This window comes from Leopardus geoffroyi, chromosome E3 (assembly GCF_018350155.1).
Source record: "Leopardus geoffroyi isolate Oge1 chromosome E3, O.geoffroyi_Oge1_pat1.0, whole genome shotgun sequence".
Classification (NCBI taxonomy): Eukaryota; Metazoa; Chordata; class Mammalia; order Carnivora; family Felidae; genus Leopardus; species Leopardus geoffroyi.
In genome coordinates, this window is record NC_059340.1 from 23,222,382 (window position 1) to 23,236,354 (window position 13,973).

The window sequence follows — 13,973 nt, forward strand, 5'->3', positions numbered from 1 at the left end:
AAGTGAGGAAGAGAAATCCCCATAAAGAGAGAGCTGAAGAATGAGCCTCAAATTCTGAGCCATAATCTTTACCTGGTAATCTGGCTAGCCTTTAAACTACATGTATACAGGTCAGACTTGAAGCAGCCCAGGTAAGGCAAAAAGAACTGAATTGGGTTTTCAGCATTTGGAATTTTGGGTAAGCCAAGTTAACTGTTTACTAGGGGGTGGAAATCAATATTCTTTAGAGGAATCTAACAGAATCCAGAGTTTATGTGATGTGTCATTCATACTGTCTACAATCCAAAATTATAAAATATATCTGATTAGAGGAACCAGGTTAACAAATTTGTGATAGGGAAACCAGAGTCAAGGAGTCCCCAGCCACTTCTCTTTCCTTACCCTGGGGAGAACCTTACCCAGCCAAAGGTACTTTCAAGGTTAGTTTGTATTAAGACAATAAATTAATTTTTTTTTTTTTCCCCCTCAGAAGCCCTCTCCTTTAACTGGTTCTGCCCTGTCCAACCCTAACTCTCTAGGAATAAGCCAGGAGAGCATGGTCCTTAAGAGAATCTTTGTCCCCTCCCTACCTGGGGGCCTCTGAAATATGACCATGTCCTAATCTGCCAGGAGACTGTGTTTTCAGATGGCCCTACTGTCTAGAGCAGCAGGTTTCCACTTCTGGCATAAGCTCAGTGTTTGTGCATGGAGGTCTAATTTGGGGACAATATTCCTTACAGAAAAGTTGTCTTTTCTGTTCTTGCTGGTATTTCAATAGTCTGGACCTTCATTATTTGGTTCTTGAACTATTAATATAATCTAGCAATCGGTCTCCTTGTCATTAATCAATATCCTACCTCCAGATCTTCTTTCATACTCTTACTGTATTAACATTCTTCCTCCCAGCCCTCCCCTCCCCACAATGTTTGCTTTTCTTCAGCTTCCATTTCCCCAATGCCTTGGTACAAAAATTTCTCTCCAGCTAGTCCATACTCCTCAGCTCCCTGTTTTCTTCCCATCCTAAGAGTAATTTTTTTAGCATTTTATATGTATAATGGATTGCAACAGAATTTGAGGTTGAGGAGGGACCTTTATACTTAGCTTCAAAGTGTAAGTTCTAAGTTTAAAGGGTATCTTCAGTCCCATAGTTGCTTTGAGCTCTGTTGTAATACCTCAACTTTCATTGACATTTCCCTCTCTGAACTCATATTGCCTTTTTTTTTAAGTTTTTAAATATTGCCCTTAAATTTTTTTTAATTTATTTACTTATTTTGAGAGAGAGAAAGAACACAAGTGGAGGGAGGGTCAGAAAGAGAGAGAGAGATAGAGAGAGAGAGAGAGAGAGAGAGAGAGAATCCCAAGCAGGTTTCGTGCTGTCAGCGCAGAGCCCATTGCAGAGATTGAACTCACAAACTGTGAGACCATGACCTGAGCTGAAACCAAGAGTTGGACGCTTAACCGACTGAGCCATCCAGGCACCCCAATATTGCCTCTGTTTTTTAACTTAGCGTATGCTACTTTGTGTTATGGAAGTCCTTGAAGATGGGTACATACCTTTTGTTTTTCTCAGGGCCTGTCTTAACACCTTGTGTAGGCTACTTACTCAAAGATGTATGGATCATATTGTGTATCAAAAATTCTCATTTACCTTTTGGGCTCTATGTACTTTGTTGGTCACCTTTCCTGTTTAACTCCTGATGTATTAAATGTCTAAAGTGATTCATATTATACTCAAGATTCAAGTGGCCCTTTTTGAAGCTTGCTGAAGGTTTAAATATTTAATTTTGGTTAAGCTATATTAACTGAGCACCCATCTTTCAATCATTAATGGATATTTGAGTCTCTACTTATATACTGTTTTCTGTGAGAGATGTAGATACGAATCCTTGTTCCGAAGCCTCTAAAATCTAGTCAGTAAGTAAGATTGCTTTACAGTTCAATTTACAACTCAAAGCATACAATTCCTGTACAATTCAGATAAGGTCAAAGTGATAGAAATTTGGACAGAGTGCTTTGGGACTTGAGGAAGAGCAGTTACTAAATATAGAGCATATGTTAACCTCTATAGGGGATAAACCCATTGGTGTCCCTGGCAAGGAAAACCTTGCACATGTACATGAGCATTTAGATTTCCGTCTTTTGTTTTTATACACAGAACCTGGTCCACAGAAGATTCAGAAATATTTGTTGAATGAATACATTACATCCTGTTACAGTCTATATTAAATTAAAAATGAGGCACAAGGACAGTAATGAAGGGAAGTGGAGGAGAGGAGATTTCTGTGGGTTGGTGTAGGCAGGGAGAAGTGAGAGAGTCTAAGTTGAGCTCCTGCCGCTAGCTGGAGGCAGGACATAATCGAGGCCATAAAGAATGGAAGGGCATTCATAGTTGGTAACAGAGATGGGAATTGGTCAGGGTTGGGGAGGTCATTGGGAGGATACCTTGAACAAAGGTGCAGAGCCAGGAATATGCATGATAGGGAACAGTAATGTAGGATCGCAGCACAGGATTTGTGAGGATTATAGATACTATGAAAAAGATTATGGACTCTATGTTTTGGTTAAGGGGAAGTCAGCTGAGGGTTTTCATCAGTAGAGTTCCATGATAGAGCAGTTATCAACGTCACAAATGCTCAGTAAAGCTAAGAAGTGGTTCCAACAAAGTGTTTCTTCTTTCTTTCTTTTTTTAAAAATTTTTTATGTTTATTTTTGAGAGAGAGACAGAGCACAAGCCAGGGAGGGGCACAGAGAGAGGGAGACACACAATCCAAAGCAGCCTCCAGGCTCTGAGCTGTCGTCACCGAGCCCGGTGCACGGCTCAAACTCAAGAACCGTGAGATCATGACCTGAGCTGAAGTCAGACGCTCAACTGGCTGAGCCACCCAGGCACCCCAGACTGTTTCTTCTTTATATTCACCCTCTTTTCTCTTCCTTTTGCCATTTTTTACCCCACCTCAGTCTTCCCATCTTTCTTTGTTACATTGGTCTAGTTCTAGTATAAACACGGTAATAGAAACAGAATTCTAAATCTATTTTAGGTGTAGTCTCCTATCTAAATAAATTTGGTTTCCTAACCATTGTCTTCCAAGGAAAATTTAGGCATAATAAGAAATGTGACAAAATCATAATGCTGGAGCCATACCATGTGCCTAATTTCAATACCCAGTCAAATAAGATAAAGGAAAACTTTCCTCATGCAGTCCGGAGAGGTTTATTCCTAGTGACATAGCAGATTCAATCTCAGGCGGGACTGTCAAGTTAAACTACTGGCAATGTCAACCTCTAGTCCCTATTTGTAGCTCAGTCTGTAACTAAACAAATGTAACTACACAAATGTAATTAAACAAAACTAAGGTACTGTGTCCCTTAGTTTCTCCCTTGGTCACCTCCTAAAGTATGCTGTGATAAATAACAGGATATTATGTGAAAACCAGTTTGCTAGAAGAATGTTATCAGCTTATTTATTTTTGGTGTCTAAGGAATTTAAAAACTGGTCAGCTCCTGAAAAAGATGCACATTGGTGATTCCTACCAAGCTTCAGTCTGTCACAAAGCCTATTCTGAAATGGTAAGTAGTGATCTGTTGGGACCACTTTGTGTCTGCTTTGTGTGTGGCTGTTGGTCTCACTGAGTAAGAGCAGTAACTTAGTAAGAAGTAATTAACAGACCCTCTCTGTTGTGTATCTTTTTCAAAATTGGATAACAGTGTTTGTCCTTTTTTTATTTTTTTAATTTTTGTTAACGTTTATTCATTTTTGAGAGAAAGAGAGAGCCAGAGCATGAGTGGAGGAGGGGCAGAGAGAGAAGGAGACACAGAATCTGAAGCAGGCTCCAGGCTCTGAGCTGTCAGCACAGAGCCCCATGTGGGGCTGGAACCCATAAACCATGAGATCATGGCCTGAAGCAAAGTCAGATGCTTAACCAACTGAGCCACCCAGGCACCCTAGTTCTTTCTTGAAATCTATGGATGAAAATAAGTATTGGTATAATGTGACGGCTTGCTAAATTTTCTGGCTGTAGGTCCTAAGAGCAAACGTTTATTTCTAGCTGTGAGTTTGTACTAAGACATACCATGCCTGTTACCAGACTTGGCTCTCAACTGCATTGCCATAAATGATTTATGATGTGAACACATACCCTTAGAGAGGATGGTTAAATGGTCCTAGATGTGTTTTTCCCTTAGGCTTTAGTGTTTTCACATAGAAGCGAAAACAGCTTCTCAGCCATTGTGTTAATAGACTTGACTTACAGTCTAGTTTGGACATCTGAACAGGCTGCAGGCAGCTGTCCAGGAGTCAGAGGTAACCCTTAAGTACCCACCATCGAGCCACAACAGAGGCGGTAGCGGGTGGCTTCACACTTGTATGGAGACTGATTTTCGCAGCCTCAGTGGCAACCCCGTGCGCATTAATACCACACGCTTGGAATACACGGGTTGTAACTCTCCCTGGCCTGGCTGGGTCTGTGGAATTGAACTCAGAAGATGTGTGATCTTATATAATCTGTCACATTATCTTGAGGCTACCTTTTTACATCCTTAAAATAACAGGGTTGAATTCATCTCTGAAATTATTACATTTACCTACTAGGCATTGAAATAACTTTGTATCTTTGTTATTACAACACTAATATCTATTTGATACTAAAGCATTTAACACAGAAATGTTTCAGATAGTAGATAAAACTCCATGAAGCCAACCTCTGGAAATAACTTAATAATTTAGTGCATGAATCGGCAAAGTTTTTGTGTTAGTAAGACCAGATGGTAAATACCTTCAGGTCGGCAGGCCACATGGTCTCTCTTGTAAGTGCTCTGCTCTACTGCTGTAGCAGAAAATCTGCCATAGATAAAATGAAACCGCATGGGCATGGCCATGTTTCAGGTAAAACTTTTTGTATGTTAAAACCTTCCAGAACTTGAATTTCCTATGATTTTTCATATATCATAAAATATTTTTCTTCTTTTTTTCAACCATTTCAAAATGCAGAAATCATTCTTAGCTTGTGGGTCATACAGAGATAAGCAGTGAGCCAGATGTGGCTTGTGGGCCATAATTGCCAACCCCTAGTTAAGTATATGACATCGAACTTTTTCTTTCTTTCTTTTTTTATTTAAAAAATTTTTAAATGTTTATTTTTTAAGAGAGAGAGTGTGAGTAGGGGAGGGGCAGAGAGAGGGGGAGACACAGAATCCAAAGCTCCAGGCTCCAGGCTCAGAGCTGTCAGCACAGAGCTGACACAGAGCTCAAACTCACAAACCGAACCACGAGATCATAACCTGAGCCAAAGTCGGGTGCTTAACTGACTGAGCCACACAGGCGCCCCTAGCCTTTTCTTGACTAGCTTTTCTAATTATAAAAGTAATTCATTTTCATTATAAAAATTCAGTGATTCTAGAAAATGTATAAAGTAGAAATGAATGTTACTAATCCTAAGATGGTTCATAATTAATTTTCTCCATTTTACCTCCAAAGAGAATTACTTTCAATATATAACATATACAACCGTGTGTGTATGTTTGTGTGATATATATGTCTTCACACACAATCATGTTATTATTAGATCATATAATTTTAAAACCGGGAGAGGTCTGTAACACATTTTCCCATGGAAACAACCATAGGTGATGGTGTCTTTTTTTTTTTTTTTTTTTGTCACTCTTGTTCTATAAGCGTAAATCGGCAATGCAGACTGGCCTAGAAATTGAGTCACCACTTACAAGATTATTTTTATGGGAAAATGTGTTCTGAATTTTCAAAAACCAACTTGCCAATGAATATCTGTAGTTTGTGGACTCCGTTTGCATGTCTCTATGCCCTCTTTCCCTATGACGACGTTTCTCCAAATGGATGGTATGAGATGTTAGTAGGGTCTAAGATGGAGGAAATTGGTGAATCAGCTACGTTCCCACCTACAAGACTGACTGAGCCCTGACCTAGAGAAGCCAGAAGGCCAGCTCAGTGATCATCTCAAGAGTTTGCCTGAAAAGAAAAATGAGCTAGTGATTTAGTGATTAAATCCTGGATACTTGAGACTTTTGATCATTCTTGTAATTCTTTGGCATTGTCTCTGCCAACCCTTTCTTTTTCCCAGCATACTCTTGCTGATTTATTTGGTTATTCATTTCTCTTTTAAATTAGGGGCTCCTGTTTGTTGTCCTGAGCCATCCTTGTGCCAAAGAGAGTGAGCCGTTGGGAAGCCCTGTGTTTCAGCTGATTGTGATTAACCCTAAGACAACCCTGAGTGTGGGTGTGATGCTCTACTGTCTTCCCCAAGGGCAGGCTGGAAGGCAAGTGTGTGCTGCTGTTCACTGAGTATGACATTTTGGAAGGCACGTGTGCAAATACAAAAAACCAGATGTTCTTGTGTCACTTAGATGAATGGTAAACATGAAATACTGCAGACCATAGTAAGAATGTCAAGTAGGAAGAAGTGTAAAGTTTAGTAGATCTCAGTCAAATCCCAGGTTCCCTACATTCTTATCCCCACCATTATGGGGTTGGATAGGTTATTGTATGTGTATTCAAACCCTGTTTTTCCCATAACAAAAACATTTCAAATGCAAATTAAGTAATTAATATTCTCTACAAAAATGTCCTTCCCGTAAAACCTAAATTAAGAAAGTTTTAAATATTACTTTGGGAAGGCCTCTTTTACTTTGAAATCTGACGAGTCTCCATCGTGCAAGCAATTGATATTTATCTACTGACTGATGAGAAGATCTATTTATCAGTGATACCGTTATTGGTATCCCAGGTGTTCTGTGAGCTCTCTAGAGCTCTAAAGTAGTGTTGGTGTTGTTAGGCCACCCCAGCCACACCCGGAAGGGTCATTCCTAGAGATTACTTTTATCATTGTTTGAAATGCACAGCAGAGACAGAAAACAGATTTAGTAAATCAAGATCACAAAGTCTAGCTTTAACAGTTTACAAGGATAAGGAACCTTGGTAGGTGCAATGTATGTTTCTGTGTTTTTTGGGGATCTTGTGCCAAGCTTGCTGCATCAGTGTTCTAAAAGATGGTCTCTCTCCCTGTGCCCTTAGCCAGAAGTGGCATTTCTGCAAACGTTCTTAGCTCACCAAGAACCTCAGGACTGTCATCTGCAATACGTGCTTATGTATAGAACTCGTTTCTTTGGATTTGGGGAGAGAACCGTAGTCGCTGGCCTAGAAATTTAGGATAAAGAGAACTATTCAATCAAGCATTTCCTTCGTCACTCTTCAAACTCATTTATTTAGCAAACCTTGATACCTATCTGGTGCCAGTTCCATAGAGGGCACTACTGTTTCTAATCTCATGGAAATAGGAGGCAACTAGAGACTAATGTTCAGCACACAAAATATGAGGCTTGTAGTGTTTGGGAGCACACAGGATGGAGGGAGCACCTTAACTGGCAGTGGAGGGTTAGGGAGAGACTGTCAAGGAAGACTTTGTGGAGTTTCAGATGTGTCTGGAGTCAGTCACACAAAGTTGGGTGGGAGCCTGGGATAAAAAAAATACCATTTGGTTCACTCAGAACATTCACTGAAGGTTGACTCTTCGAGATGCTGGTGATGTGGCAGTGAGGAATAACAACTAATTTATATTAAGCCCTTAACGTGTATTAAGTACTTTGCTGTACTCATATCATATTCCTATTTTACTGATGAAGTTAAATAATTTGCCCAGGGTCACAGAGCTCTTACTTTGTTAGAATTCAGATCCAGGCAACTGACTGCAGCGCCCCCGTCTCTAAAAGACAGACAGATTCCTCTTTTACAATGTGTACATCTTGGTGGGAGAGCTAGCCACCAAGTATGGAAACAGGATCATCTCATGAGTGAAAAGTGCTATGAAAATAAAACCTATAACATGATAGGGAGCAGAGTACACGTGTGCCCTACACTAGACGGGAGATGAGGGATGATCTTTCTAGGGAGGCGACGTGCCTGCATGATGGCAGAATCCCAGCCCTGCTAAGTGAGCACATGGGAGAGGGAACAGCAGGAGCCAAGACACTGAGGTGGTCGGAGCATGGCCCGCCTGAAGAGTGGGAGGCAGGCTGCTGAGAGCTGGGGTGCGGGTGGTACGGGACGCATCAGACACAGCCGGGACCTGGACGCACGGTTGTGTCCGGAACTACAGCACACCTGCCAGCTGCCCTGGGATTTCAAAGATGGGCATCACATTTCCAGGTATTTCTGTTCTTGTTGCTTCGGGGAGCGTGACTTTGGCTTAACTCGAAAAATTCTTTTGATATATGATTTGAATTGTTTCTTCTCTGCTTGCTATTAGGTTCCTGGAAGGTGATGTGAAAGATCATTTTGCAGCGGCAGTATTGACTTCTGGAACAATCGCCATCTGGGACTTACTTCTGGGTCATTGTACTGCCCTCCTCCCACCTGTCTCTGACCAACATTGGTCTTTCGTTAAATGGTCAGGTACACATTCTCATTTGTTGGCCGGACAAAAAGATGGAAATATATTTGTCTACCGCAACTAATTAGATGAAAACACAGTGCTCTGGATTTTTTGACCACTTAGTACTTTTTAGAGTTGTAACTGTAAAGAATATCTGGATGACATTTAAAATAACTACTTGTATTCCATTAAGGCATATTTTTTAAATTCTGAATGTAAGTGGCACTACTGATCTTGAATGTTCATTTATACTTACTTTGGGAGAAGGGATCTTAGATTGATTTTTGTAATTCTTCACATCTGCACATTTGCTTTTAAAGGTGTACATAAAGCTTCAGTATTAATAAATATTTATTTTGATACCTTCTGCTTGGCCTGTTACTTTTTCCCTATCCTTTTAAGATTGTTTTCTGAACAATTAGTTGTTTTGTAACTAGAATATTTAGTCAGTGATGCTTGTATAACAAGTAAATTTCAGGGGTGCCTGGGTGGCTCAGTCATTTAAGCATCCGACTCATGATTTCGGCTCAGATCATGATCTCACGGTTGTGAGATCGAGTCCCATTCGATGCTGGGCTTAAACTTACAAACCGTGAGATCGTGACCTGAGCCTAAATCAGGAGTTGGACATTTAACTGACTGAGCTACCCAGACGCCCCCAGAGTCACTTTGAATCAACACAGTGGTATGTCCTGAGCCCATCATCTTTACCTTTGCCTGTGTGACTTTGAGAGACAGATGTTTACAGTCCCAATCTGGTGGTATCATTGGAAATTTTGTCCCATATGATAAGTATTTATTTGCTCAACATTCTTACTGAGAGTATATATTCATGATCCATATAACCTATTTGTACTACTTTTTTTTTTAATGTTTATTTTTGAGAGAGACAGAATGTGAGCAGAGAGAGGGGCAGAGAGAGAGGGAGACACAGAATCCAAAGCAGGCTCCAGGCTCTGAGCTCTCAGTACAGAGAGGCCAACGTGGGGCTCGAACTCATGAACCACAAGATCATGATCTGAGCCAAAGTCAGACACTTAACCGACTGAGCCACCCACGTGCCCCAATTACTTCTCTTTTAAAAATACCTTTTTATGGTGTTTACTCGAGTGGTTTTTGGCAACTTCATAATTTCCCCTTGATACACTTGCATAAAAGATTTAACTTTTTTACACTCATTCTGTTCCCACTATCTCTGGCATGAATGAGATACTTTTATTTGCTAGCACATAAAGATAATAAAGGGCTTTTCACAAAGATTTAATTTACTCAGGAATCCTGAGAAACATACTGTCTCTAAGATTTAAGAGTCAAGAAAACAGTAGAGCTAGGCAGTAATTCCAGTTCGGTAATGACTGAACAAACACTGAGCACATGATGTAGTAGGCATGAAGAGTATTGCCCCTTGATGTATTGCCTTGATGTAGTAGGCATGAAGAGTATTGCCCCTTGATGTATTGCCTTGATGTATTGCCTTGATGTAGTAGGCATGAAGAGTATTGCCCCTTGATGTATTGCCTTGATGTATTGCCTTGATGTAGTAGGCATGAAGGGTGAGGCCCCTGCCCTTCAGAGGTACACAGGCTAATGAGGGGGACTGTGACACTAAGCAATACATTAAATACTGTGTCTTAAATTTAGAGCGTATGTTCAGAGGGTGGGCAGTTAGCACAACACGGGGGAGTTCCAGAAATCTCCATGGAAGATGACAAAACGTGCTAATCTCATACTTTCTTAGCCAGTAAATTGAAATGACTCCAAACTCGGAAAATTGCCTGGATGAACAGTCCAATAATGCTTTCAGTCTTCTGTCTAGTTTTTTTTTTTTTTTAAGTTTTTATTTTTATTTATTTTGACAGAGATAGTGGGGGAGGGGCAGAGAGAGGGAAAGAGAGAATCTCAAACAGGCTCCTTGAATGTCAGCACAGAGCCCCACGTAGGGCTCAAACCCACAAACCTTGAGATCATGACCTGAGCCAAAACCAAGAGTGGGCGCCCCTCTGTTTCTTTTCTTGTGTTAAATCCAAATATAGTAACATGTAGTGCCTTTAATTTAAAATAGACTGCATAGGGGCTCAGTCGGAAGAACATGCAACTCTTGACCTCTGGGTCCTGAGTTCCAGCCCCATGGTGGGTGTAAAGATTACTAAATAAATAAATAAACTTCAGAAAATAAGTAAATAAAAATAAAATAGACTGTGGAGTACCATCCCACTGTTATGAAATTTGTATGTTCATTAAGATATTGAGTATCTTTATATGCTAGTTGTTATGCGCTAGTTGCTACAGCAGTGAGCAAGCCAGGCAGTCTGTTCTCGTGGAGTTTACGTTCTAGTGGGAAGACAGAAAATAAAAATAAACATCTCCCCCCACCAACAGACAAAAAAAGCTGGGAAGCAGTGAGATAAGTACAATGAAGAACAATAAAGTAGGGGGAGGGATAGCGAGGGAGTATAGGGGGTATGTTATCTTATTTTTACAGATATATTTGTTCGTTTAGAGAGCAAGCAGGGGAGGGGCACAGAGAGACAGAGAGAGGAACTTAATTAGGCTCCAGTCTCAGTGTGGAGCCTGACACAGCGCTCAAACCCACTACCCTGGGATGACCTGAGCCCATGACCTGAGCCCATGACCTGAGCCGAAATCAGGAGTCTTGCTCAACCAACTGAGCCACCCAGGCGCCCCCTGCAGATCTGATATTTTAGATAAGGTGGTCCCTGAAGGCCTTTCTTAGGAGGTGATACCTGAGCTGAGGCTTTCCAGTCTTGGGGAGGGAAAACAGAGCCTCAGGAATCATCCTGCTGCTGGTGATGCCAACCAGACTGTCCGTGGCAGTGCCGGCAGTGGACACCAGGCTTCTCCAGCATCTTGATTACATTGCCATCTTTGCACTGCTTATTAGGCAGCCTTCTATTTCCGCAGAAAACTGGACCAGAAAATCTCATTGGAGTCTGAGGAGCAGGGCCCATTAGATCTGCTTAAGCCACCAGTGACAGACTAGACTGATTGCTCCTTTCTGGTGACACTCCAGGACAGACCTGTGATGTGACCGTGCAGCATTAACAGAAGGGGGGGCACTCAGGGAGAGCCTGATAACCTGCTAAGCCCACAATTGGAACCCTCTCTTCCCACGACCTGTCTGTATTTCTGTTACATTTCGTCCTTTTGGTCAAAAATAATAAATCACCTCTTATTTAAATGATACACTTTAGGGGCGCCTGGGTGGTTCAGTCGGTTGGGCGTCCAACTTCAGCTCAGGTCATGATCTCGCGGTCCGCGAGTTCGAGCCCTGCGTCGGGCTCTGGGCTGATGGCTCGGAGCTTGGAGCCTGCTTCCAATTCTGTGTCTCCCTCTCTCTCTGCCCCTCCCCCATTCATGCTCTGTCTCTCTCTGTCCCAAAAATAAATAAACGTTAATAATAATAATAATAATAGTAATATAAATAAATAAATGAATGAATGATACACTTTAAGAGACCTACTTTTTCCTTCAGCAAACACCTAGAGAGAAAATGTCAGTCTCCATGGTTTGTAGGGTGAAAGGCTGAATATTAAGATTGGGATCAAATCCTCAGGAGCTGGGAAGATTTCAGAGAGGGCACTGGTGCTTTCCAGTAGCACCCCCATCAAAGGATGTATAAACATCAACTGTCAGCTTCCTCCATACATCACCCCCCAACCCACCAGTTGTCCCTCCTTCCTTCAAGCCCATTTACACTATTGTCTCATCTTCTCCTGTTCCCAGGGACCGGTACTGACTGCCACTTCTCTCTTCTGCCCTATGTCTTCAATTTCCTGCTTTCTTCTTAAGCCCATAAACATGCCAAAGTTTCTCCTAGTCTAAAAAGAAGGCCAGAGGCCTCCTCCACTGACCTCTTATATACCCCTAATATTACACTCCTTTCTTCCTAATCAAGCTTTTTCAAAAAATAATCTACGCTTTCAGCCTTTATTTATTTATTTAAAAAAAGTTTTAATGTTTATTTTATTTTTCACACAGAGTGTGAGCGGGGGAGGGGCAGAGAGAGAGTGAGACAAAGAATCTGAAGCAGGATCCAGACTCCGAGCTGTCAGCAAAAAGCCCCATGCGGGGCTCGAACTCAAAGAGCTGTGAGATCATGACCCGAGCCGAAGTCGGATGCCTAACTGACTGAGCCAACCGGGTGCCCCTATTTTATTTATTTTGAGAGAGAGTGCACATGAGCAGTATGCACCCTCACGAACCGTGAGATCATGACTTGAACCAAAATCAAGAGTCGGATGCTTAACCAACTGAGCCACCCAGGTGCCCCCAAAACCCTACGTTTTCAGAATGGATGTATTCCAGAGGTTTTCATCCCCACCTGCATCCAGCCCTAGTCTCTTCTCTGAGCTTCCCAGTCCTATATCCAACTGACTGTTACCAGATGATCTAGAAGCACTAGAATGAGCTATCTTCCCCCTTGTGTGTTCTGTTTCAACTGCTGACACCATTACCCACTAAGCCGAAAATCTGAGATTCCTTCCTCTCCTATCTAATCATGCATTCACTTAGCCCTGCTGCTTTCTTTTCCCTCCTAAATCTCTTTCCAGTTCAGGTCTTTCATTCCCATGGCCCCTGCCACAGGTCAGGCCCTTCTGGCCACCTTCACCCCCCCACCCCTGTCCTCCATAAATCCACAGATTCTGTTGCTAGAGTGGGACCTTATCACTCTCCTGGTCAAACCCTTCAACTGAACAATAAAGTTCAGGTTTGACAACATGCATCACAAGCTCCCTGGACACCTTTCTAGCTTCCTGACTCCATTTCCCACATAATCAATACTCTTGCCATAACGAGCTGTTTGTAGTTCGTGCCAAACTGTCTTTTCTGCCAGGAATAGCCTTTGCCTCCGCTTTGATCTACTTCCCCTGCTAATTTGTCATCTTCCACGGAGCATTTCTGGAACTCCCCCGTGTTGTGCTAACTGCCCACCCTCTGAGCACTCTGAACATACACTGTAAATTTAAGACACGGTATTTAATGTATTGCTTAATGTCACAGTCCCCCTCATTAGCCTGTGTACCTCTGAAGGGCAGGGGCCTCACAGCAATACTCTTCATGCCTATTACATCAAGTATGCGCTCAGTGTTTGTTCATTCATTACTGAACTGGAATTACTGCCTAGCTCTACTGTATATTTGAATTTAACAAAAGTAAAAAGAAACAGAGGGGCGCCCGGGTGGCTCAGTCACTTGAGTGTCCAACTCTTGGTTTCGGCTCAGGTCATGATCTCACCGTTCGTGGCTTTGAGCCCTACGTGGGGCTCTGTGCTGACATTCAAGGAGCCTGTTTGAGATTCTCTCTTTCCCTCTCTCTGCCCCTCCCCCACTATCTCTGTCAAAATAAATAAAAATAAAAACTTAAAAAAAAAACTAGACAGAAGACTGAAGGCATTATTGGACTGTTCATCCAGGCAATTTTCCGAGTTTGGAGTCATTTCAATTTACTGGCTAAGAAAGTATGAGATTAGCAGTTTAAATTTCTCCCACTTACTCCATTTTTGTGAACTATTGTTAAGTTTTAAAAGTTGTATATTGTTTTCTTGTAGTTCCCACAATTATTAGCCAACATGTA

General features: G+C 41.8%; 1 protein-coding gene across 2 annotated transcripts in view; it reads left to right on the top strand.

Moving 5' to 3' along the window:
• The window catches only part of PALB2 (partner and localizer of BRCA2), a 28,001-nt gene extending 19,256 nt beyond the window's left edge, over nt 1–8,745 (top strand). For both annotated transcript variants that reach the window (XM_045461654.1, XM_045461655.1), the window contains exons 11-13: nt 3,459–3,546; nt 6,119–6,267; nt 8,253–8,745. In XM_045461654.1, coding sequence (XP_045317610.1) covers nt 3,459–3,546; nt 6,119–6,267; nt 8,253–8,460 — 445 coding nt within the window. In that variant the 3' untranslated portion in view covers nt 8,461–8,745. The remainder of the gene's footprint in view (nt 1–3,458; nt 3,547–6,118; nt 6,268–8,252) is intronic.
• Nucleotides 8,746–13,973: the final 5,228 nt, after the last annotated feature.